The following is a 26193-nucleotide window of genomic DNA, read 5'->3' as shown; positions in this document are numbered from 1 at the left end:
TAGAAATGTGTTTAGTACTGACACATATTTATCTTGATGTGAACAACTTTTCTCTGTTTTTTTGTCTTTTCTGTACTTGCAGCTGTTTGTGGTGTCAACATTGTTCAACTCAACAATTCATTGAAACAATAACTGTTTTCATTGTGTTATGTAAAAATATACAAGCATCTTTGATGTCATGTCCATGACAGTACTTTCCTTGTTTTATCTTTTTTCTAAACCAAACAGCAGGTAGACGTTCAGTCACACTGACAGCAGACAGGACAATCATACCACTGGGGGGCAGCGTGACACTGACATGTTCTGTGGAGGATCCTGCTGGATTCAAATATCAGTGGATCAGACAGACGTCAGACTCTTCTGGAAAAACTTCTCTTCAGACCGAAAATATTGATGAATCAAACAGAGTTATCTCACAAGGAGGCAAATACACCTGCAGAGGATTGAGAAGTGAACCACATGTCATCACACCTGATAGTAATGCAGTCATCATTTTTGAAACTGGTGAGTTTAGTATTTTCTAATGGAATAAACAACCTACAGTCTTTATGTTCTTAAACAATGACCAAAGTGTGAAGGGAAAGTGATTGTTAGTCATGTTAGTCCAGTAACTCTCACTTTTCTGACAAACAGAAAACTGTTTAAATCTCCTTCATCATGTCAACAATGGGCTACTGGTTTGACCTCCCTCACTTTGTTAACAGAAACAAAGATTTGATGATGCTTCCTTTATGTTGTTCAGTTTTATTGATCAATATCTGAAACTGGGAGATTGTTCATGAGGAAAAGTTTACACAGTACTGCTGCTAATACTGTAGCTGTGAACAAGAGGAAGTGGAGGCTGAGAAAACACACAATCAGCATGTTGTGCTGGGAGTTAAACATTAATGTTATTAATGCCAAAATATTATTTTATTTTATCTTAACCAGATTTTAAGCAAAACAAACTTTAAATCCTGATCTTGACAATGTGTTGAAATGTTCATAAAAGTGTTTTAACAAACTGTTTATAAAAAAGTAGAATCCATCCTGCATGATGAACTAGACATTAGACAGCAAAGAGGGATGATGAAAATGTTCTTCCATATTGCTGTGGTCAAAACAGTCTGAACTAAATGATTTGATATTTGAAATGTTTGCTGCAGAACAGAACAACATGCATTCACATAATGAACACAGTGATTATAACAGAAGATGATGCATTTTATCTGTTCAGTGTTTAATCCTGTTTGAATCTCAACTGTGAATTTTTATGTCAACAGTTTCCAACAGAGTCACGTTGACCCTTCAACCCAACTGGCCTCAGATATTCAGAGGAGAGACGATCACCCTCAGATGTGACATCCAGGGAGGTGGAGTTAATCAATGGATGTATGAATGGACTAAAGACAACTTAAACATAACTCCAACACACAATGAACACAGGATAATCAGAGCTACTGAGGCTGACAGTGGAGAATACAGGTGTAAAGGAAGAAGAGACTCATATTCCTCAACACGGTGGAGTGATGTCATCACACTGACAGTATCATGTAAGTTGGATCTTTCATACATAATGACAATAAAGCAACAGAACACACTTCTTTCTTTAACAATAATGTACAGTAGCTCTCTTCAAGGCACGCAATGACACATTCTGTTTGACATGGTAACTAAAAAGACGTCAATAATCAGTCCTGCAACTTTTGAAATATACACAAATGTACATTAATGAAAAAATATCATGTAACCTGTAGAGTGGAATGATGGTACAGTGTAACACTGTTCAACTGGTTGAGTTAACTCAGGTTAATCAGCAGTCAGGTTAGTTGAGATGAATCACTTGAGTAGTCTCCACTTCCTGTAAGTGATAGTGTCAGTGGTTGTCTGTGTTGTGTGTTCACTCTGTGATAGACTGACAGTCTGTCCAGGATGTAACCTGGCTCTCATCAAATGTGAGCTGGGATAATCACCCTGTGAGCCTGCAGAGGATAAGAGGCTACAGATCATTGATCATTAAACAGTTGTCTTTCAACAATGAAAAACCACAGTGAAAGTGTTCAACTTGGCTCTTCAACACTTAAACACAAGGTTTTACCTTCACAAATGTAACATTCAGTAGTGCAGCAGCTGATTCATTAAGAAACCCAGGAAAAGAGAGACGGACATGTTTAAACTAATATGTGTCCAGCATTTATAAATTAATTCAGTGATAAATTAATTTAAATTTAAGTCTTACAGTTCAAGTATATCTTGTCTGTAGGGGCTGCACTAAATGAACTGATGTAAATCACAGTGACATTAATTTCCTTTTTGATGTCTTTGTTCTGAATCAAACAGCAAACAGTCCAAAGGCTGAACTGAGGGCTGATGACAGAGACATTCCTGTAGGGGGCAGTGTGACCCTGACCTGCTCTGTGAAGCCATCATCATCTGGTTGGAAATACTTCTGGTACAGAGGAGAGAAAACATCTGAACCTCTGAGCTCTCAACTCTCAGCTGGACCAATCAGAGTGTCAGAGGGAGGAGTCTACTGGTGCAGAGGAGGAAGAGGAGATCCAGTTTACTACACAGAGTACAGTGATCCAGTCACTAACAGCAATAATGGTGAGTTTGACATATGACATTTATTGTATTTATATTTGTTGATCGATTAGAGAAAAGACATGATGTAGATTTAACTTTTTGTCATTTTTGTTTCCTCACTGTGAATTCTTGAACTTGAACAGTTCCAATCAAGGCTGTTGTGACTCTGCAGCCAAACTGGTCTGAAATATTCAGAGGAGAGAGGATCACTCTCAGATGTGAGATCAAAGATGGAGGAGACACTGAGTGGGAGTATGAATGGAGAACAAGCAGCTCAGAAAAACCTTCAAATCAAAATGAACTCAGCATTAGATCTGTTTCTGCATCCCACAGTGGAGTCTACAGGTGTAAGGGCAGAAAGAAAAGAGAAAAGTCTTCAACAGATTGGAGTGATTCCTTCATACTGACAGTATCAGACAGTAAGTCACATCACATTTCTTTCAAAATGAAGATTACACAGTTCATTAAAAGGCTGTTTTGGTTTATATATGTTTAAAGTAAATCTTCAGTATGTACTGATTGTGCAGAATGTATTTGATCCTCTATCAACACATGTTTTCATTCTGAAAACTCATTTTCCAACAGAAGCCCAGTCTGTCCTCACTGTGTCTCCATCATGGCTGAGTGCTGGAGCCTCAGTAACTCTGAACTGCAGAGTTAAAGATCAGTCTGCAGGATGGAGGTTCTACTGGTATAAGACTGTTCCTGATCCATCAGACAACTTCTACAGCTATGAGCTGCTACCTGGCAACAGCAGTGGGACTGAACAGGATTCCTACATTGTTGATGGACAGACACACACAGCAGGATATGTGTGCAGAGCTGGAAGAGGAGATCCAGTGTTTTACACTGATTACAGTCAACCTCAGTTTGTCTGGTCTGCAGGTCAGTCTGTTTCTGTCTCTTAAGAAACAGATGTTATATCAGCTCTGTTGATCTTTTTTCTAAATAATGATAAACAAATAGTATCTAAAAAAACTTGATCAATTTACTGTGGTCTTATGATCTTGTCGCTCTCGCTAGCGTCAAACTAAACTTCACACTTTCCACCTTTCTGGGTGGAATTGAGTCGTTTCCTTCTGTCCTCACTCTTTAACATAAAACACAATAATAGAGAGAAAGATATTATATCTTGGCTAAAACTTTACTGTCATTTGCAGAGCGTTCTTTTAGTTTGGATACTGAAGCAATATTTCAAGGTAGAAATCACAATTTTAACAAAATACTGAAAATACTGTTTGACCTCTTATCACATGTTGTTTTTCAGATTTTCACTCCTCAGCGTCTCTCACAGTGAGTCCTGACAGAGCTCAACACTTCACCTCTGACTCTGTCTCACTGAGCTGTGAGGGAAACTCTACTGAGTGGAGAGTGAGGAGGTCACCTGAGAACAGATACCTGTCAGACTGCTCCACCTGGGGGACAATGACTGGATCTACATGCAAACTAGACACTTACTGGCCCAGTCATGCAGTGTACTGGTGTGAGTCTGGACCAGGAGAGTTCAGCAACTCAGTCAACATCACTATACTGAGTATGATTTTATTATATTTTGTTTTTCTTTGACTTCTTATTTCAAACATCCCATTGTGTGTTGAGGAGTACAGCACACTGACATGTTAAGAGTTCTGCCCAACACTCTGCTTCATGATCTCTCTAGTAATGAATTGTTTTCACTTAATAAACATAGTTAAGTGTTTAATCACACTGTGATTTTAACCTTTATAAATATAGAATATAGATTTGTGGCTGATGTGTTCTTCAGTTTTTAGGTCCATGATCACCATTTAAAGTCCAGTGTGAAGGATTTAGTGACATTTAGCTGTGAGGTTGCAGATTCAGCAGCTGAAAGGGTTCTTGAACAGTAAGACACACAAGGTGTATGAAGATAAAACATCAGATTTATGATCTCTGTTAAATCAATGAGAAAAGTCAAAGAAATAAAGCCAGCATGTATCTTTTCTCATCTCTCTACATCCACTCATTCTCAAGTTCCTCGACCAGCTGATCTCTGACTGAAACCTCGTATTCTTTGACTGTTTAACAGATAAAAATATGATCCTGCTGAGCCCTGCCCGTCCTGTGACTGAGGGAGATTCTGTTAGTCTGAGCTGCAAATTAAGAAGACAAACATTTGACTCCATTGTGTTTTTCTATCACAATGAGAAAGTCATTCAAAGTGACACCAGATGGGAGTTAAATATCTCTGCAGTGTCAAAGTCAGATGAAGGATTCTACAAGTGTCAACACTCAGGACAAGAGTCAGCACAGAGCTGGATGTCAGTTCAGGGTGAGTAGGATTAAAATGATTCTTCCACTTTCTTTATGTAAACTGTGTTTCTGTCTGAGAAAGAAACTTTGAATACTTCACTGAGTTTGAAGCCGCATCATTTCAGATAACTTCCCCTGATAGATTCAGTAGAAAAGAATGTTTCCTTTGAGCTGAAGAAAATCTGTGAAGAGCTGATTTCACACTGTATTCTGACATGTTGGTATATATTTTACTGTCAGTGTTTCCTTGTGTATCACAACATGTGTGAAGTTGAAACAGGGATCTTCATTGTGTCTGTTCATGTGTATTTATACCTCTGAACAACAACTGTGATATTTATTAAAGCACTTTGTAAATTCAATGTTAGAAACATGTTCTATAAGTTTGTTAACAGTTATTATGTGTTATTTATTCCAGCAGTGTCCAGGCCTGAACACTCTTCATTTCCTGTTCTGCTGATTGTTGGACTGATTTGTGGAATCGTTCTTATTCTTCTTCTGCTCCTGTTGTATCGCTACAGAGCGTCCAAGTGTGAGACCTTCTTCTTCTGTTATTAGATGTTTTGTGTTTACGTTGAATAGAAATACAGACACATTCTGATCTGATGAGATAGAACAGCAGCACAACAACTCACAATACAAAACCATGTAACAACAAATCTTCATCTTTTTACAGATACATGCTTCAAGAGGTTGGTGCAAAAGTATTCTGTCACATTTTGAACATAACACATAACAGCAAGACATTCAGTGTTCCTGTTTATTAAAACTTTTGAATTTGCTTCATGTTTTAGGCCGATCCAGTCTGAGAGCTCCAACACAGATCAGAATGAGGCTCAGTGCAGCACATACGACTCTCCTGAACATGGTAAACACTGAAAATAATCTTAAAGAATTTATATATATGCCTTTTTTTGTATCATACAATTAGAAAGATGACTCTGACTGTGTCTTGTTTTCTGTGCTCTGTAGGTGATGTCTGTCTGTATGAAACAATCAAACACTCTGAAGACTCTGAACATGGTACAGTTTATACCTTTTATTAACATGCAGTGCAGAAACACCCTGTTGAATTTAAGTGAACAGATTTATGGTTGACAGCACTGAGATCACTTCCATTACTTCTAATGAATCAGGATCATTGACTGTAAATAAAGATGGACGACATGACAGCTCCCCAAAAGTGAAGCCAGAACATCTGGAACTGCTGGTTAGCATTTAGCTCAAAGCATTGCTTTACCTCCAGCCTCAGAGGCGTGTTAGCATCTCTAGTTCATTTCCTGATTATCAGTGTGTTGATATAAAACATCACCTTTGATGACACGTGACTATTAATGATGTCGTTACTTTGAAAATGTGTCTTTTTCATCAAGTATCTACATCAGTGTGTCTGCAGCACGTGTCATCATTGTTATCTAGATGTGCCACATGTTCTACTCTGGATCAGATACTGTTCTGAATCTATTGAGGTTCTGCAGTGAACGTTAGAAATGCAACCACTGCATGATTTAAGAGAACTGATTCCAAGTGATCGATGAAAAATCCTGGAACTAAATATGTACATTTCAGTTGCAGGTGGATCCGAGGACGTCACATATTCTTTACTTGAGCTCAGAAACTTTGGGAAGAAAAGTGAGTACTCTAAGTACGGAATGTAAATAGAAATATCTTTAGTGTAAAAAGTATTGATTTATATTTGTTCTGTATGGATTCATGTGATTGTCTTCACAGGGAAGCAACATACACCAGAGGAGAGATCAGTTTACTCTGATGTGAGGACAGGAGCTGCAGGTACAGTCAGTTACAACAGTCGTCTTCAAACTTTGGTTTGAAATGTTGCGTATCATGTGACTGGAGGTGATTATTTGTCTATATTTGTTGTTAATCTTGGTCACCTTGGTAAAGTATTACAAACTACCACTAGGTGTCACCAGAGTTGTGAATCTCACACATTTCTCTGGTCTTTCACACTTTGGAGTTTTTCTAAGTTTGACTTTTTCATAGACAGAATGTGATTGTTAATTTATGTTTTCTCTAATTCTTTAGAAATATATAAACAACAACATAATAAACAGGAGACACAGCAGCTGAGGTGTTGAAGTTGTGATGAGAACTCATTTGGAAATATTCCTATTTTCATTTAAACATCAGACGCTGCTGGATTGTCATGAAATAAACACAGAAGGATCCCAAACATATTTTATTATCATTCCACCAGTTAGTCCATCTGTTCATCCATCCAGCTGTACAGGGCCGTAGTGTTTACATCTGTGCAGCAAACACATCCTAAGATCTGCCCTCTGTTTCAGACGACAGTCTGCTGTATGCCCAAGTCTTCAGCCACGATAAAGGCAAGAAGAAGAAAGGTCAGTAAAGTTTGTATCCACCTGCAGCCGTTATCATCCAACATGTTGGTCTTGGTTTAGCTGTTTATTGTTACTTACTTCTTATATGCCTCATATTTCTTTTAAGGAATGTATTGTTTATTATATGCATTGTTTAACTACAATTTAATTTTATACTTAACTCAGTCCTGTAGACATGTAAACTGCTCCAGTGGAGACATTAACCCTGACAATGTCCATGTCTGATCTCCATTTACAGGAAGATCAGCTCCTGCAGCAGCAGATGAAACATTTTATTCTGAAGTCAAACCAGGATCATCTCTCGGTAATGATGCTGCCGTATAACGTCCGTACTGTGATGACATCTTCCACAGCTGATTAAATAGATACAAGCCAGAATAACATGTCAGAAGTCATCTTGAGTCACCCAATGCTTTTGTTTTTTGTGGTTTTCTTCCAGGTCTGTAAGGAGAGAGAAGAGGAGGAAGACCTACAGTGAACTGATAAGTGTCCTGAGAACAGAACGTTTATTCTGGACCAACACAGCTCCCTTAAATGAGCCGAGGTCACTGCTGACCCCACGTCAGATTGTTACTGACACAAGTTCACGCTCAGGTCACATCATAACTCACACATATTCTCAGGTGTAATAATATGTGAGGTCAAGAGAGAATGTCAGTATGTAAGGTGAGCGATGGCTATGCAGGGTGAAAAGGTAACCATTATATGTGAGGTTAAAGGTAAAGAACAAAGTTTTTATCACAGCTGCAGCATTTCATTAGACTGCTGTAGAAATATGAGACATGCTCAGTATTCTGTACAGTTAATTTGTTAGCAGATGATGTCAAATAATGGCTTCATGTGGATTTTATTATTGTCTCTTTTAGCACAAGACTACTGAAGCAGAATCCCTGTTTTATTTACACACTTCATCATTACTTTTCATTTTTACAGTTGTGTTGTCACCTTTTGTTTTTGTTCAGTGTTTGTAGGAAACATTGAATGCAACTTTGATACAATATGTTTGAGCTTGTGTAGCAGGTACCAGCTTTAAAGTCAGCGTCTTTGTTAAGTGTTAGATCAGGATAGACGTCAACACTGACTTTTGATAGAAGTAATAATCTGCTATCAAACAACATCTCCTATTGCATGTACAGTATGTCTGTTTTCTCTCTGTCATGTACAAGTTAACTGAGAGCTATTGTGTGTATTTTTTCACCTCAAAGTATCTTATAGTCATTGTATTTTAAAATGATTTGAACATTTTCTACATCAATAAACAGTTTGTTTTCCAGCAGTAAGCTGTCAGTCGTGTGTTTAATTCCTATTTTGACTGCACAGCCAAACTGCCACAGAGCCCTGTAGCAATGATCATGTCCCTTAATGTCAGTGTGTCTCAAAGAATCTGGATATACTTGATATGGATCCTGTTTAATCGGTTGTGAATTACCGACATCAACATCACATCACTTCAGCACTGGACAGCTCCTCTGAGACTTTCCCAACAGCAGACTGACAGACGGTGAGGCAGTTCAGCACCGGACAGCGACACCATCTGTTCATCTGCTCCTGTGCTGCCTCAAGATTGCCACTAGGTGTCTCACAAGCCTGAGGCAGTTTCAACCTGAAGTTACTGACGTATTCCAGCAAATTGTCTTCCGTCCCTTCACACTGCCACTTCTCCCTCAACAGCTTCAAGGGACCACGTACAGTATGAGCAAACACAACTCTGAAGGACCAAACCCAAGAGACTCCTGAACCACTTCCCTAATGGCTCAACATCTGCAGGTGAACCCTCATCTCAGTCCTTTAAACTCCAGACAATCAGTGTGTAACACGGTCTTCAATGTCTGGTGCAGCACTGAGCTGTACAGAGAGTCTTCTTCTTCTTAAATGTAATACAGTGTACCAGTGTGAGTTTACCAGGTAGCAATGATAAGGAGATGTGAGTTAAGTTAATACAGAGACAGGTCAATGAAACATCTTAAACTTTATTTGAAATGAACATCATCAGGTTGATGAGTAAGTCAGTCAGTGTACTTGATAGACTCCGGTCACTGTGCAGGTGAAATAAAAGCTTTTTCCACAGATCACCACAGGGGGGCGTCAAACCACACTAACTGATACTGACACAATGCATGTGCTGCTTTTTACCTCTGAGACGAGGGCGGCTGTAGTGAAGTCACAGGATGCCAAGTCAAGGTTACCTGAGAGCCTCATTCTCAAAGAGTTGGAGTTCTCTCTAAGTAATAATAACTCTGTTAACTTCTCTTGTTTTACACTTTTCATGTTCTTTGACTCTTTGGCAGCTGAAAATGTCCCCCTGCTTTACTCCACTCAGTTTCTACCACAAGAGAAAAAAGAGAAAAAAAACAACACTTCTGAGGTGTGAATGATGTCACTGTCTAATTCTTAGTATCTCAGCATCATGTCATCATGTTTGAAATGGAACTGGAAACATATTTCAGTCATGCTGATGAGATTTGGCTTTGCTTGTTCTTCTCACACTAAGACACTTAACAATTCAGTCAATTTTGATATTTTGTTCATTTGACTTGATTTTCCCTCATTATTATCCTTTTTAATATCTGGAGTCATTGTAGTAACATGAGACAAAAACAAAGGTGTCTCACTTTACAGAAATCTTTACTGCATCTGATCAGGCTGCAGCTCACAGGCCAGGTTACGTCTTCAAGACACAAAGTTGTTAGACATTGACAGCTAATATAATACTTTGGCCTTTTTAGATTATATATTCTAACTCGTCTAAATTTGATTCTTTAACTGAATAAAACACCATTTTGAAAATGTAAGAAATTCTTTATTCTGAAGTTAAACAAGATTTTCTGGTTTACTCTGGTGAGTATTTGCTGATATAGTATTTGAAACAAAACTGTATTTGTGTCATAGTGCACACATAACACAGACCCACAACAACACACAGGCAGTGTGGTCGCACAACCTGTCAGCATTTACTGCACGAAGTGTTAGTATGTGGTCACACAGTTTAAAGGCAGTACTGTAGAGGTGTGTGTCTCCTCCCTCAACACAGAATCTTTCCATGGTCTCAGTTTCAGATGGTTTTGCCACAACTTCAGCCACAGGAAGTGACTGAACTCTGAGACCAACAGTTCTCATGAATAGAAGTGAGCATGAAGAGAGCAGAAAGCTCCCCTCTGTTCCATTGTCTCTCACCGGTCACTACTAATATGACATCTGAGTTACTGAGCGTAGACTGACGAGGGAAAATGGAATTTAATTGATTTTGGTGTAATTCTGTAAAATAACAAAATGTGATAAAGGGGGAGGTAGCTAAATACTTCTGACTGCACTGTGTGTACACACAACACACACCCTCAGTGAAATACAGCATAACATGTACAGAGTAGATAACAATAAAATGTTAGTGTGATGTAATGTGATTAAATCCAATGATCTTGTGTTTCTTGGATGTGAGATTAGGATGAGGAACAAACCTTTGCAAGAGAGATGAGCTGATAATTTATTCACAGTGGACAGGAAGCATAAACATGTCAAAGGATGCTGCGGTCAAAGCTGCTGCTGCTCTTTGTGTGAAAGGTAAGAACAGAGTGAGAACTGCACTCAGACGAGGAAGTTGATGAAAAACTCTGCTCTCATGTCTAAAAAAATCAACTTCTCTTTTCTCTCTGCTGCATTTTTATTAGTATGAAGTAGGAAGTTTGATCAGAAACAGTGACAGTGTCGGTGCTGGATGTGAAGATGGGGCACACTCTGCTCGCTGTGCTCGGGTTATTCTGTGAGTACATCTGTGACTTTCTATGTGATGTTCAGTATTTATATCAGTGTAGTAGTTGTGCAGACATGACCTTTGTTGCTGATTTGTCTTGGTTCAGATTGGAGGATTATGTTAAGTATATTACTCAACTAGTTACTTTTGCACTAGTTTTTGCTCACATACCTGGACAATGCATGTACAGTATATGATCTAAGGTATTATGTATATAGCTGTGGAATTACATGTATCACTTATTTTACTCGTCTCTCTATATTGAAGAGTTTAAATGTGTTTCCCACCTCTGTAGCTGTGTAGCAGAATATCATCAGAGAAATGTGTGATACTGTTGATTGATAAACAATAGTTGCCACTGATGAAACTCCAGCTGGATTTTGTATTTGATTCTGGTCTAATGAAGTTTTCATCTTTATTTTAGTGCTGAATACACTCCTGTACGGACATGCTGAAGGTGACTAGTTATCTTTTCTATACTGACTGATTATGTTTGTCCCATATGTCTCCTACTGTATCACTCTTGATCACTTGTTTTTGCAGTTGTGTTTTTCCTTATATGTTTCATTTTACTCAGTGCACATTATGAAATGACTGGATTAGTGCTCAGTTGTTAAAGGAAGCTACTTGGAAAGTGGATCTCTGCATGATACTGCATGGAATAAGTTTAGTGACTGTGAAGCTACTTTAGTTTGTGTCACTGAAGCTGTGTAGAAAAAGATGTTCACACTGCTTTGTTAGAAAGATCAAATGAACAAAACCTTATCTAACATAATACAAATGATATGTCTGTTACCTATTTGATCATTTTAACAGGGCAGAATTATAGAGAAGAAGATCACTCTGATGAGTGGAACAAACCAACAGGTGATACAGTCTCTTCCAACAGTCTGTCACTGACTGACTCATGTTGTGCAGTGACATGGTGTGTTTGCTGCCTCATGCTGTGTTTCTTGGTATTACCTCTGGGAGCTGCAACAGTCACAAGTTGCCAAATGCTTCACAAACAGATGGCTGACAAATTATAAACCAAACTGAAGTCTCTTAAATAATCTAAGTAGTCGTAAGTCTTTGAAAAGTATAAACAATTTCAAAGATCTTTGGCATAATTTCTATATGTTTTTAAACTTTATTACTCTATAGTCTCTATGTATGAGCAATAAAATCACTGTTAACTGTATCCAGCAGCTGTGTAAAGTTACTGTTGCTGTCACCAAGTTTAGCAGCAACAGTATTACTTATTTATAAGCCATGTTGATATGGTCATGTTTTGTGCTGTGTGTTTATGATGAAGATAAACTCAATCTTATTTTCAGGTCCTGACTCAATCTGTGTTTCTTTTAGACTTTCTCTCTCACACAGCTCAGTACACATTGTAATCTGAGGTGATTTGCTTCAAATGACAAACTATCACAAAAACATTCAGAGAAGAAAAGTGAGAAAAGAAGGGCAGAGTTCAGCTGTTCACATCAATTAATTAATATTCTTTGGTTTTCACAAAACAAAAACAAAAACAAACATCAGGCATCATGTCTTAGTGAAAGTCAAATACAGGACATGACCATAAAGGTAACCTGTCCTCTCCTCTTGAATGTTGTTGATACAGTTGCTAAATCACTTGTACGTTGTCAGATAAATCACATGTTCTTTTGATTAAATGTATTGATAAAATACATTTAATCTACCTCTGTTACATAGGTGCTGATGCAGTCCTGGAAGTTCCTGAATTCACTTTGTTTGAAGGAGACTTGGTGACTCTGTGCTGTGTGCATCGAATTTCACAACATACAATGACAGCTTCCTTTTTCAAAGATGGATCACCTCTTGAAAACAGAAGCCATCAGTCATCCACAACAAGAGAAATGACCATTTATCCACTGTCAGTGTCAGATGAGGGCTGGTACAAGTGTCAGTTTGCTGATGGGACAGAATCTGAAGAAAGAGAGCTGAGAGTGAAAGGTAAGAAGCTGTCTCACTGTGATGACACATTATTGTTTTAAATGCTGCACCAAGAATCCAAATGATACATCACAAAAAAGTCCACCTAATAATTTTTCTGAGCTTTCAGGTGAACTTCACTGTCGTCATCCAGTGAAGTTCGTTTTTGTTTGTCAACAAATCCTACATTACCTCTTCATACTTACAGACTGAAGTCTTCAGTTTCAAGCAGGTTTTGTCACAAGGGTACAAGTTAGATAAGTAAGCGTTAAGGTTTACATTGTGTAATGCATTCAAAATGTTTCCTATTTTCTAAACCAAACAGCAGGTAGACGTTCAGTCACACTGACAGCAGACGGGACAATCATACCACTGGGGGGCAGCGTGACACTGACATGTTCTGTGGAGGATCCTGCTGGATTTGAATATTACTGGTACAGACAGACTTCAGACTCTTCTGGAAAAACTCCTCTTCACAATGAACATGTTGATGAATCAAACAGAGTTATCTCACAAGGAGGCAAATACACCTGCAGAGGATTAAGAATAGAACCATATGTCGTCACACCTTATAGTAATGAAGTCGTCATTTATGAAACTGGTGAGTTTAGTATCTTCAAATGGAATAAACAACCTACAGTCTTTATGTTCTTAAACAATGACCAAAGTGTGAAGAGAAAGTGATTGTTAGTCATGTTAGTCCAGTAACTCTCACTTTTCTGACAAAAAGAAAACATTTAAATCTCCTTCATCATGTCAACAATGGGCTGCTGGTTTGTCCTCCTTCACTTTGTTAACAGAAACAAAGATCTGATGATGCTTCTCTTATGTTGTTCAGTTTTAATGATCAATATCTGGAATTGGGAGATTGTTCATGAGGAAAAGTTTACACAGTGCTGCTGCTAATACTGTAGCTGTGAACAAGAGGAAGTGGAGGCTGAGAAAACACACAGTCAGCATGTTGTGCTGGGAGTTAAACATTAATGTTATTAATGCCAAAATCACTACATGTTTTTATTTTTACCAGATTTTAAGAAGCACAAACTTTAAATCCTGATGTTGAAAATACTTTGAGTTGTGTTATATTGTTTTCATAAAAATCTTTTATCAGACCATTCATGAAAAATGGAGAATGCAGCCTGCATGATAAACTACACATTAGACACAAGACTTACAAAGGATGAAAATGTTCTTGTGTAAACACAAGGTTTTACCTTCACAAATGTAACAATCAATAGTGCAGCAGCTGATTCATTAAGAAACCCAGGAAAAGAGAGACGGACATGACATGTAAGAGCTCCTTGGCCACGTTTAAACTGATATGTGTCCAGTGTTTATAAATTAATTCAGACTTGATATTAATGTGAATTTAAGTCTTACAGTTCAGGTATATCTTGTCTGTAGGGGCTGCAGTATATAAACTGAAGTAAATCACAGTGACATTAATTTCCTTTTTGATGTGTTTGTTCTAAATCAAACAGCAAACAGACCAAAGGCTGAACTGAGGGCTGATGACAGAAACATTCCTGTAGGGGGCAGTGTGACCCTGACCTGCTCTGTGAAGCCATCATCATCTGGTTGGAAATACTTCTGGTACAGAGGAGAGAAAACATCTGAACCTCTGAGCTCTCAACTCTCAGCTGGACCAATCAGAGTCTCAGAGGGAGGAGTCTACTGGTGCAGAGGAGGAAGAGGAGATCCAGTTTACTACACAGAGTACAGTGATCCAGTCACTATCTACAAAAAGGGTGAGGTTGACATTTTTTTTTTTTGAAACAAAATTTGAAATGATATATTCAATTTGTATGTGTTGACTTGATTTAGAAAAAAGACATGATGTAGATTTAATTTTGTGTCATTTTCTGTTTCTTTTCTGTGAATATCTTGAACTTGAACAGTTCCAAACAAGGCTGTTGTGACTCTGCAGCCAAACTGGTCTGAAATATTCAGAGGAGAGAGGATCACTCTCAGATGTGAGATCAAAGATGGAGGAGACACTGAGTGGGAGTATGAATGGAGAACAAGCAGCTCAGAAAAACCTTCAAATCAAAATGAACTCAGCATTAGATCTGTTTCTGCATCCCACAGTGGAGTCTACAGGTGTAAGGGCAGAAAGAAAAGAGAAAAGTCTTCATCAGATTGGAGTGATTCCTTCATACTGACAGTATCAGACAGTAAGTCACATCACATTTCTTTCAAAGTGAAGATTATACAGTTCATAAAAAGGCTGTTTGGGTCATATGTATATTTAAAGTAAATCTTCAGTAAGTACTGATTGTGCAGAATGTATTTGATCCTCTATCAACACATGTTTTCATTCTGAAAACTCATTTTCCAACAGAAGCCCAGTCTGTCCTCACTGTGTCTCCATCATGGCTGAGTGCTGGAGCCTCAGTAACTCTGAACTGCAGAGTTAAAGATCAATCTGCAGGATGGAGGTTCTACTGGTATAAGACTGTTCCTGATCCATCACACAACTTCTACAGCTATGAGCTGCTACCTGGCAGCAGCAGTGGGACTGAACAGGATTCCTACATTGTTGATGGACAGACACACACAGCAGGATATGTGTGCAGAGCTGGAAGAGGAGATCCAGTGTTTTACACTGATTACAGTCAACCTCAGTTTGTCTGGTCTGCAGGTCAGTCTGTTTCTATCTTTTAAGAAACAGATGTTATGTCAGCTCTGTTCATCTTTTTTCTAAATGATGATAAAAATACAGTATCTTGAAAAAAAAAATTACTGTGGTCTTATGATCTTGTTTCTCTTGCTAACATTAAACTAAACTTCACACTTCTCACCTCACTTGGTGCTTTTATGTACCGGGCTGGTCAGAATTGACTTGTTTCCTTCTGTCTTCACTCTTTTACCAACACAAACAGAGAGATATGATGTCTTGGCTAAAACTTTTCTCTCTTTTGTAAAAAGTTCTTTTAGTCTGGATACTGAGGCAAGAGCTCAAGGTAGACATCATAATTTTGCCCAAATATAGAACTCTTTTGAAACAAAAACAGCTAAAAAGCTAAAGACTATTTAGATAAAGTCATTTCATATCTAAAGATGTCTGTGCTCTGTTTGACCTCTTATCACATGTTGTTTTTCAGATTTTCACTCATCAGCGTCTCTCACAGTGAGTCCTGACAGAGCTCAACACTTCACCTCTGACTCTGTCTCACTGAGCTGTGAGGGAAACTCTACTGAGTGGAGAGTGAGGAGGTCACCTGAGAACAGATACCTGTCAGACTGCTCCACCTGGAGGACAATGACTGGATCTACATGCAAACTAAAGACTTACCAGCTCAGTGATGCAGTGTACTGGTGTGAGTCTGGATCAGGAGAGTTCAGCAACTCAGTCAACATCACTATACAGGGTATGATTTCACTACATTTATATTTTGCACATTAATCAATTTAATTAACAAAAATTAATTGATTAACTAAAAGTAATAATATTAATTCTAAAGAGAATAATAAGTATTCAGGATGTTCAGGAGTAGAATACACTGATATTTTGATAGTGTAGTTTATTACCCTCTTTAATTATATCTTAAGTATTTAATTGTTTTCAATTAATAAACACAGTTAAGTATCTAATTAAACTGTGATTTTAAACCTGTGCTACATGCTAGCAGTGCCAGCGTCACCTCACTATGATGAGGTTTGGATGCAGTATGCTGCAGGTTTGTTTAGGTTTATGGGTCATCAGTACTTCAGTGTTTATGTCAGTGAACATGTTTAAAGGTCCAGTGTGTAGGATTTAGTGGCCTCCAGCAGTGAGCTTTCTCATTCAACCAACTGAATACCCCTCTCCCCACTCTGTTTCTGAGCATATAGGAAAACACTTAAATATAAAAATGTGAAGCTCCTCTCTAGTGTCAGACTCAGACAAGGAGAGAGGACTCAGATGCAGAATAACAGGTGTAATGACAGGTTTTATTTTGCTGAGTTGCAACTTCTTCGGTATGAATTGATAAATCAATTGCTATGAAAAATCTACGAAGACAGACAAGACGAACAAGACATAGAACATGCAAAACGAAAAGCGCTCCCGAAGGAGGGATCTACACTGATCTAAATACTTGACTATAAAACTTTAAATGGAAAACAAAATCACTCCAAAGAGGTCAGCACACAGGCTATGAAAATTATCTATACTGAATAATACAAAGGTACAACAAAAGGCGCTCCACACGGAGGAAACAAAAGGCTATCAAAAATTTCTAAACTGAAAATCAAAACTCTAGCCACAACTTTAGAAACAAAGATCAATCAACCCAAGAGAAACAATTTCAGAAAATAAAACTTGACAATACTTAGCTATGGTTTTCAAGACAAGACTGTGGACAAGGCTTCCGTATACGACAAACGACGAAATACTTCTGCGACGCAGACAGGGGAAGACAAAGACTTTATACACATGAGGAAGGGGAACACAGGTGAAGACAATCAAGGATCAGGGATGACGTCAGACCGGGGACACAAGAGGAAGGGCAAGTGACCTGAAACGAGAGGAGAGTTACTTTTCAAAATAAAACATGAAATCCACGAGACAGAAACCCAAGACAGGACATCCCTCACCGCGGTGTGACATCTAGAGCCAGAGTTTGTTTTGTTCATTCTGATCTACTGTAGAAATATGGAGGTGTATCATGGCAGACTTAATGGAGGAGGATCTGCTCTCTGTACAAATAAAACACTCATTGTGAGGTGAAAAAACAAGATTCTTGATTCTGGTGATTGTGCACTGAGTTAAACATTATGAATTTTATATATTCCATTTCTGCCAGTAGAACCCCCTAAATCCTTCACACTGGACCTTTAAAGCACTGCGTGGTTTGTAGGACCCTGTTGACACCTGCTGTTTATTTGGTAAAAGGTGACGTGTACAGTAAGAGACTCAAGGTGTTTCATAAATCATCAGATGTTATGATCACTCTGTTAAATCAGTGAGCAATAAGCAGACTCAAACCAGCATGTATCTTTTCTCATCTCTCTACATCCACTCATTCTCAAGTTCCTCCACCAGCTGATCTCTGACTGAAACCTCGTATTCTTTGACTGTTTAACAGATAAAAATATGATCCTGCTGAGCCCTGCCCGTCCTGTGACTGAGGGAGATTCTGTTAGTCTGAGCTGCAAATTAAGAAACCAAACATTTGACTCCATTGTGTTTTTCTATCACAATGAGAAAGTCATTCAAAGTGACACCAGATGGGAGTTAAATATCTCTGCAGTGTCAAAGTCAGATGAAGGATTCTACAAGTGTCAACACTCAGGACAAGAGTCAGCACAGAGCTGGATGTCAGTTCAGGGTGAGTAGGATTAAAATGATTCTTCCACTTTCTTTCTGTAAACTGTGTTTCTGTCTGAGAAAGAAACTTTGTATTTTGTGTGTGTTTATATCTTTATCATGGTTTAACGTGACACAACTGTCATATTATTAAACCACTTTGAAAAGTCAGTTACAAACATGTTCTATAAGTTTATTAATAGTTAATATTTACTATTTTTACAGCAGTGTCCAGGCCTGAAAGCTCTTCAGTTCCTGTTCTGTTGATTGTTGGGCTGGTTTGTGGAGTCGTTCTTGTTATTCCTCTGCTAGTTTTGTTTTGCTACAGAGCGTCCGATGGTGAGAACTTCTTCTTCTGTTATTAGATGATTTTTAATTATTCAAATTCACACACATACTCTGATCTGATGAGTTAGAGCAGCAGCATAACAACCATCTAACAAGAAATGTCTTTTTCACAGATTCATGCTTTGTCAGGTAGGTGCAACACTCTCTCATCTCATGTTGAACATAACATCAACACAGTTTTATGTTCCTATTTAAATGTGTTGTATCTGATACGTGTTGTAGACCAGTCCAGTCTGAGAGCTCCAACACAGATCATGTGGACTCTGAGAATGATCATTACTCCACTCTCCTCCATGGTGAGCAGTTAAACTAATCTGGATTTTTTTTACATATTATATTTAAAGTTTTCTAATAAAATCGTAGGTATTGTTCAATTAGTATTGTAAACTAACCTTTGCTTGATATTTATTTCTCTGCAGGTGATGTTTGTCTCTATGAAACAATCAGAGGACGTAAAGAAGCTGAACATGGTACAGTTTATACCTTTTTATTTACCATGGAGCTGTTAGAAATACTAGAATAAGACAGTTAACTGTAAATGAGTTATTGACAATCATTTAAGTTTTAAACATGTTTTCATTTCAAATGAATCCAATAATCTCACATATTCTTCTACTGATGTTACAAACACTGCTAAGAGTCAGTTCTTTATTGGGAGAGTGAGGGGGGAGAAAGACAGAAGGAGGAGAGAAGCAGAGAGGGGAGGATAGGGAGAGAGAAAGAGGGAGAGAGATGGGGAGAAAGGGAAAGAAAGAGAGGACAGTGAAATGTCATAAATCAACCTGAATCTCTTTTTTGTTTACTTTGCTTTTTCTTTCAGGTCAGTAAAGAAATCTGCACCAACTAAACCAATGGAACGGACGACAACATGAAAACATATTAACAACACATATTCTCAGGTGTAATAAAATGTGAGGTCAAGAGAGAATGTCAGTATGTAAGGTGAGCGATGGCTATGCAGGGTGAAAAGGTAACCATTATATGTGAGGTTAAAGGGAAAGAACAAAGTTTTTATTACAGCTGGCAGCATTTCATTAGACTGCTGTAGAAATATGAGACATGCTCAGTATTCTGTACAGTTAATTTGTTAGCAGATGATGTCAAATAATGGCTTCATGTGGATTTTATTATTGTCTCTTTTAGCACAAGACTACTGAAGCAGAATCCCTGTTTTATTTACACACTTCATCATTACTTTTCATTTTTACAGTTGTGTTGTCACCTTTTGTTTGTGTTCAGTGTTTGTAGGAAACATTGAATGCAACTTTGATACAATATGTTTGAGCTTGTGTAGCAGGTACCAGCGTTAAAGTCAGCGTCTTTGTTAAGTGTTAGATCAGGATAGACGTCAACACTGACTTTTGATAGAAGTAATAATCTGCTATCAATCAACATCTCCTATTGCATGTACAGTATGTCTGTTTTCTCTCTGTCATTTTCAAGTTAACTGAGAGGTATTGTGTGTATTTTTTCACCTCAAAGTATCTTATATTCATCATATTTCAAAATCTTTTGAATATTTTATATATATGATATATTTTTGCATCAATAAACAGTTTGTTTTCCAGCAGTAAGCTGTCCGTTGTGTGTTTAATTCCTTTTTTGACTGCACAGCCAAACTGCCACAGAGCCCTGTAGCAATGATCATGTCCCTTAATGTCAGTGTGTCTTAAAGTGTTGATCTTTTTCATCCAAACATCCTGCTGGTTCACATTTGGAAACTTCAAGACATCTATGTAACTTGTACACATGTACAGTGTGTACCTTCAGTGAGAGGGTAGGATCACAGCGTTACATAAATGTTGACTTCAACATACAAGTTTCAACCCACAACATTGTTATAACATAATTATTTTAGTTTGTAGTCAGCAGAGAGATTTATGACAGTGTTATTGCAATCAGGAACTGTGGGCGGCGCCAAATTGCGCAAAATTAAAATTTTATTTTGAAGTTCTGCAAAATGACCTGATCCGACGTGACTTCTTGCATAGACTGCAATGTGTATCTGGATGTACTTGATATGGATCCTGTTTGATGGGTTGTGAATCACCGACATCAGCGTGACGTCACTTCAGCACTGGACAGCTCCTCTGAGACTTTCCCAACAGCAGACTAACAGATGGTGAAGCAGCTTCAGCACCGGACAGCGACACCATCTGTTCATCTGCTCCTGTGCTGCCTCAAGATTGCCACTAGGTGTCTCACAAGCCTGAGGCAGTTTCAACCTGAAGTTACTGACATTTCCAGCAAACTGTGCTGCGTCCCTTCACACAGCTACTTCTCCCTCAACAGCTTCAAGGGACCACGTACAGTATGAGCAAAACTCTGAAGGACCAAACCCAAGAGACTCCTGAACCACTTCCCTAATGGCTCAACATCTGCAGGTGAACCGTTATCTCAGTCCTTTAAACTCCAGACAGTAAGTGTGTAACACGGTCTTCAATGTCTGGTGCAGCACTGAGCTGTACAGGGAGTCTTCTTCTTCTTAAATGTAATACAGTGTACCAGTGTGAGTTTACCAGGTAGCCATGATAAGGAGATGTGATTTAAGTTAATACAGAGACAGGTCAATGAAACATCTTCAACTTTATTTTAAATGAACATCATCAGGATGATGAATAAGTCAGTCAGTGTACTTGATAGACTCCAGTCACTGTGCAGGTGAAATAAAATCTTTTTCCACAGATCACCACAGGGGGGCGTCAAACCACACTAACTGATACTGACACAATGCATGTGCTGCTTTTTACCTCTGAGACGAGGGCGGCTGTAGTGAAGTCCCAGGATGCCAAGTCAAGGTTACCTGAGAGCCTCATTCTCAAAGAGTTGTAGTTCTCTCTGAGTAATAATAACTCTGTCAACTTCTCTTGTTTTACACTCTTCATGTTCTTTGACTCTTTAACAGCTGAAAATGTCCCCCTGCTTTACTCCACTCAGTTTCTACCACAAGAGAAAAAAACCAAAACACTTCCGAGGTGTGAATGATGTCACTGTCTAATTCTTAGTGTCTCAGCATCATGTCATCATGTTTGAAATGGAACTGGAAACATATTTCAGTCATGCTGATGCTTTCTGTGTTCTTCTTACACTAAGACACTCTACAGTCAATTTTAGTATTTTGCTCATTTGACTTGATTTTCCCTCATTATTATCCTGTTTAATATCTGGAGTCATCGTAGTAACATGAGACAAAAACAAAGGCGTCTCACTTTACAGAAATCTTTACTGCATCTGATCAGGCTGCAGCTCACAGGCCAGGTTACGTCTTCAAGACACAAAGTTGTCAGACATTGACAGGTAATATAATACTTTGGCCTGTTTAGATTATATATTCTAACTCGTCTAAATTTGATTCTTTGACTGAATTAAGCACCACTTTGAAAACTTAAGAAATTCTTTATTCTGAGGTCAAACAAGATTTTCTGTTTTACTCTGGTGAGTATTTGCTGATGTAGTATTTGTACACATAACACGGGTCAACAACACACAAACAAACATTCATTTACTGCATAAAATGCACAAATATACCTGCAATAAAATGTTAGTACGTGGTCACACAGTTTAAAGGCAGTACTGTAGAGGTGTGTGTCTCCTCCCCTCAGTACAGAATCTTTCCATGGTCTCAGTTTCGGGTGGTTTTGCCACAACTTCAGCCACAGGAAGTGACTGAACTCTGAGACCAACAGTTCTCATGAACAGAAGTGAGCATGAAGAGAGCAGAAAGCTCCCCTCTGTTCTATTGTCTCTCACCGGTCACTACTAATATGACATCTGAGTTACTGAGCGTAGACTGATGAGGGAAAATGGAATTTAATTGATTTTAGCGTAATTCTGTAAAATAACAAAATGTGATAAAGGTGGAGGTACCTAAATACTTCTGACTGCACTGTGTGTGCACACAACACACATCCTCACTGAAATACAGCATAACATGTACAGATAGATAACAATAACATGTTAGTGTGATGTAATGTGATTAAATCCAATGATCTTGTGTTTCTTGGATGTGAGATTAGGATGAGGAACAAACCTTTGCAAGAGAGATGAGCTGATAATTTATTCACAGTGGACAGGAAGCATAAACACGTCAAAGGATGCTGCGGTCAAAGCCGCTGCAGCTCTTTGTGTGAAAGGTAAGAACAGAGTGAGAACTGCACTCAGACGAGGAAGTTGATGAAAAACTCTGCTCTCACATTTCTAAGATAGTGCCGACAGTGTCGGTGCTGGATGTGAAGATGGGGCACACTCTGCTCGCTGTGCTCGGGTTATTCTGTGAGTACATCTGTGACTTTCTATGTGATGTTCAGTATTTATATCAGTATAATAGTTGTGCAGACATGACCTTTGTTGCTGATTTGTCTTGGTTCAGATTGGAGGATTATGTTAAGTATATTACTCAACTAGTTACTTTTACACTAGTTTTGCACACATACCTGGACAATGCATGTACAGTATATGATCTGAGGTATTATGTATATAGCTGTGGAATTACATGTATTGTTCATTTTACTCGTCTCTATATATTGAAGAGTTTAAATGTGTTTCCCACCTCTGTAGCTGTGTAGCAGAATATCATCAGAGAAATGTGTGATACTGTTGATTGATAAAAAATAGTTGCCACTGATGAAACTCCAGCTGGATTTTGTATTTGATTCTGGTCTAATGACGTTTTCATCTTTATTTTAGTGCTGAATACACTCCTGTACGGACATGCTGAAGGTGACTAGTTATCTTTTCTATACTGACTGATTATGTTTGTCCTATATGTCTCCTACTGTATCACTCTTGATCACTTGTTTTTGCAGTTGTGTTTTTCCATATATGTTTCATTTTACTCAGTGCACATTATGAAATGACTGGATTAGTGCTCAGTTGTTAAAGGAAGCTAGTTGGAAAGTGGAGCTCTGCATGATACCACTGACTTCACACTGGAATAAGTTTAGTGACTGTGAAGCTACTTTAGTTTGTGTCACTGAAGCTGTGTAGAAAAAGCTGTTCACACTTGTTAGAAAGATCAAATGAACAAAACCTTATCTAACATAATACAAATGATGAGTCTGTTACCTATTTGATCATTTAACAGGGCAGAATTATGGAGAAGAAGATCACTCTGATGAGTGGAACAAACCAACAGGTGATACAGTCTCTTCCAACAGTCTGTCACTGACTGACTCATGTTGTGCAGTGACATGGTGTGTTTGCTGCCTCATGCTGTGTTTCTTGGTATTACCTCTGGGAGCTGCAACAGTCACAAGTTGCCAAATGCTTCACAAACAGATGGCTGACAAATTATAAACCAAACTAAAGTGTCTTAAATAATCTAAGTAGTCTTAAGTCTTTGAAAAGTATAAACAGTTTCCAAGATCTTTGGCATCATTTCTGTTTTTAAACTTTATTACTCTATAGTCTCAATGTATCAGTAATAAAATCACTGTTAACTGTATCCAGCAGCTGTGTGAAGTTATTGTTACTATCACCAAGTTTAGCAGCAACAGTATTACTTATTTATAAGCCATGTTGATACAGTCATGTTTTACACTGTGTGTGAATGATGTATGATAAACTCAATCTTGTTTTCAGGTCCTGCAACTTAAAGCAGATGGCTCAGAGCACTTAATACACTGCAGCTTAAAAAATGCTGCAAATAGATGAAACTTGAGCAGATAAAGTGAAGTTGACATTCTAATTCTAGATTTCACAAACTGATTTCATTATTTTAGATACTGGGTACATGCACTATCAGCCTTTTACTACTAGTGGTCTCTAGAAATGTTTTTAGTACTGAAACCTATCTATCTTGATGTGAACAACTTTTCTCTGTTTTCTTGTGTTTTCTGTACTTGTGGTGTCAAAATTGTTCAGCTAGAGTTCATTGAAACAATAAGTGTTTTCACTGTGTTATGTAAAAATGTAAAAACATTTTTGATGTCACGTCCATGACAGTTATTTCTTTGTTTTATTGTGTTTGTAAACCAAACAGCAGGTAGACGTAGAGTCACACTGACAGCAGACAGGACAATCATACCACTGGGGGGCAGCGTGACACTGACATGTTCTGTGGAGGATCCTGCTGGATTCAGTTATGACTGGTACAAACAGATGTCAAACTCTTCTGGAAAAACTTCTCTTCACAATGAAAATGTTGATGAATCAAACAGAGTTATCTCACAAGGAGGTAAATACACCTGCAGAGGATGGAGAAGAGAACCACATGCCTTCACACCTGATAGTAATGCAGTCGTCATTTATGAAACTGGTGAGTTTAGTATCTTCTAATGGAATAAACAACCAACAGTCTTTATGTTCTTAAACAATGACCAAAGTGTGAAGGGAAAGTGATTGTTAGTCATGTTAGTCCAGTAACTCTCACTTTTCTGACAACAAAATATTTAAATGTCCTTCATCATGTCAACAATGGGCTACTGGTTTGACCTCGCTACTGAGTTCAGCAACTCAGTCAACATCACTATACAGGGTATGATTTCACTACACATATCTTCTAATGGAAAAAAAACAACCTACAGTCTTCATGTTCTTAAACAATGACCAAAGTGTGAAGAGAAAGTGATTGTAAGTCATGTTAGTCCAGTAACTCTCACTTTTCTGAAAGAAAGAGGGAAACGAGAGGAGATAAATCTTTAAATCTCCTTCATCATGGCAAGAATGTGCTATTGGTTTCACCGTGTTCAATTTGCTAGAGACTATCAAATCAAATCAATTTTATTTATAGCCCAAAATCGCAATCAAATCACTTCAATGGGCGTTACAATCTGTGCAGTGAACAACAAAATGTTTCCTGTTTTTCTAAACCAAACAGCAGGTCGACATAGAGTCACACTGACAGCAGACAGGACAATCATACCACTGGGGGGCAGCGTGACACTGACATGTTCTGTGGAGGATCCTGCTGGATTCAGATATCAGTGGTTCAGACAGACTTCAGACTATTCTCGGAAAACTTCTCTTCAGACCGAAAATGTTGAAGAATCATACAGAGTTATCTCACAAGGAGGGAAATACACCTGCAGAGGATGGAGAAGCGAACCATATGTCGTCACACCTGAAAGTGATGCAGTCATCATTTATAAAACTGGTGAGTTTAGTATTTTGTAATGGAATAAACAACTTACAGTCTTTATGTTCTTAAACAATGTTCAGAGTGTGAAGAGGAAGTAATTGTTAGTCATGTTCATCCAGTAACTCTCACTTTTCTGAAAACAAAAAAAGAAACATCTTTAAATCTCCTTCATCATGTCAACAATGGGCTACTGGTTTAACATAAGGTCAAACTAATGTGTAAACATATACTGTCAAAGAGTTGAGGATGCTTCCTTTATGTTGTGCAGTTTTATAATAAAATATCTGGAATTGGGTGAAAGACGTAGAGCTGAATGTAGGATTCATGGACTGTTTCCTTTGACATCAAACTCTGTTCTGCCGAATGTTTTCCAGTGGTTGAGATTGCTTTGTCTTGTTTAATTCTAGAGTTAGACAGGTGGAATGGAACATGTAGTAGAAATTCTTCTGGTGAGGTTGAGAGTTGCTAAGTCTCTGAAGAATTTTAGACTTCAGCGTATCAATCCAATCTCTTTAATAAAACGCAGTGTGGGAAAGCGAAAGCGTTCTTGTCCGTCCTCTAAACTGTTACCACTTAAATACAGAAACAG

At 38.2% G+C, this 26193-nt stretch overlaps 2 protein-coding genes across 3 annotated transcripts in view; both read left to right on the top strand.

Annotated features, from left to right (window-relative positions):
* The window catches only part of LOC119027748, a 116255-nt gene that overhangs the window by 72298 nt on the left and 17764 nt on the right, over window positions 1–26193 (top strand). The window contains exons 40-50 of the mRNA XM_037113180.1: window positions 229–504; window positions 1263–1532; window positions 14370–14636; window positions 14787–15062; window positions 15230–15529; window positions 15993–16259; window positions 17958–18200; window positions 18404–18517; window positions 18640–18655; window positions 18749–18822; window positions 18946–18996. Coding sequence (XP_036969075.1) covers window positions 229–504; window positions 1263–1532; window positions 14370–14636; window positions 14787–15062; window positions 15230–15529; window positions 15993–16259; window positions 17958–18200; window positions 18404–18517; window positions 18640–18655; window positions 18749–18822; window positions 18946–18996 — 2154 coding nt within the window. The remainder of the gene's footprint in view (window positions 1–228; window positions 505–1262; window positions 1533–14369; window positions 14637–14786; window positions 15063–15229; window positions 15530–15992; window positions 16260–17957; window positions 18201–18403; window positions 18518–18639; window positions 18656–18748; window positions 18823–18945; window positions 18997–26193) is intronic.
* On the top strand, window positions 4106–8365 carry LOC119026674 (low affinity immunoglobulin gamma Fc region receptor II-like). Of its 2 annotated transcripts, XM_037111135.1 has the most exons (11): window positions 4106–4429; window positions 4613–4855; window positions 5255–5368; window positions 5513–5528; window positions 5631–5704; window positions 5809–5859; window positions 6406–6468; window positions 6568–6627; window positions 7146–7202; window positions 7441–7506; window positions 7642–8365. In XM_037111135.1, exons 2-11 carry the CDS (start codon window positions 4621–4623, stop codon window positions 7647–7649), a joined length of 744 nt encoding a protein of 247 aa, XP_036967030.1. In that variant the 5' UTR covers window positions 4106–4429; window positions 4613–4620; the 3' UTR covers window positions 7650–8365. The 2 variants fall into 2 exon arrangements, with proteins under 2 accessions (XP_036967030.1, XP_036967029.1); XM_037111134.1 differs by having other exon boundaries at window positions 4106–4855.

Source organism: Acanthopagrus latus, chromosome 10 (assembly GCF_904848185.1).
Source record: "Acanthopagrus latus isolate v.2019 chromosome 10, fAcaLat1.1, whole genome shotgun sequence".
Classification (NCBI taxonomy): domain Eukaryota; kingdom Metazoa; phylum Chordata; class Actinopteri; order Spariformes; family Sparidae; genus Acanthopagrus; species Acanthopagrus latus.
This window is presented reverse-complemented; position numbering and strand designations above follow the sequence as displayed.

Bases quoted from the DNA above. Each gene is read 5' to 3' on its own strand.
- LOC119026674 (XM_037111135.1), top strand. From the start codon at position 4,621: ATGATCCTGCTGAGCCCTGCCCGTCCTGTGACTGAGGGAGATTCTGTT. The intron at 6,469-6,567 runs GTGAGTACTCTA...TTGTCTTCACAG, and splicing joins CAGAAACTTTGGGAAGAAAA to GGAAGCAACATACACCAGAG. The intron at 7,203-7,440 runs GTCAGTAAAGTT...CTCCATTTACAG, and splicing joins TAAAGGCAAGAAGAAGAAAG to GAAGATCAGCTCCTGCAGCA.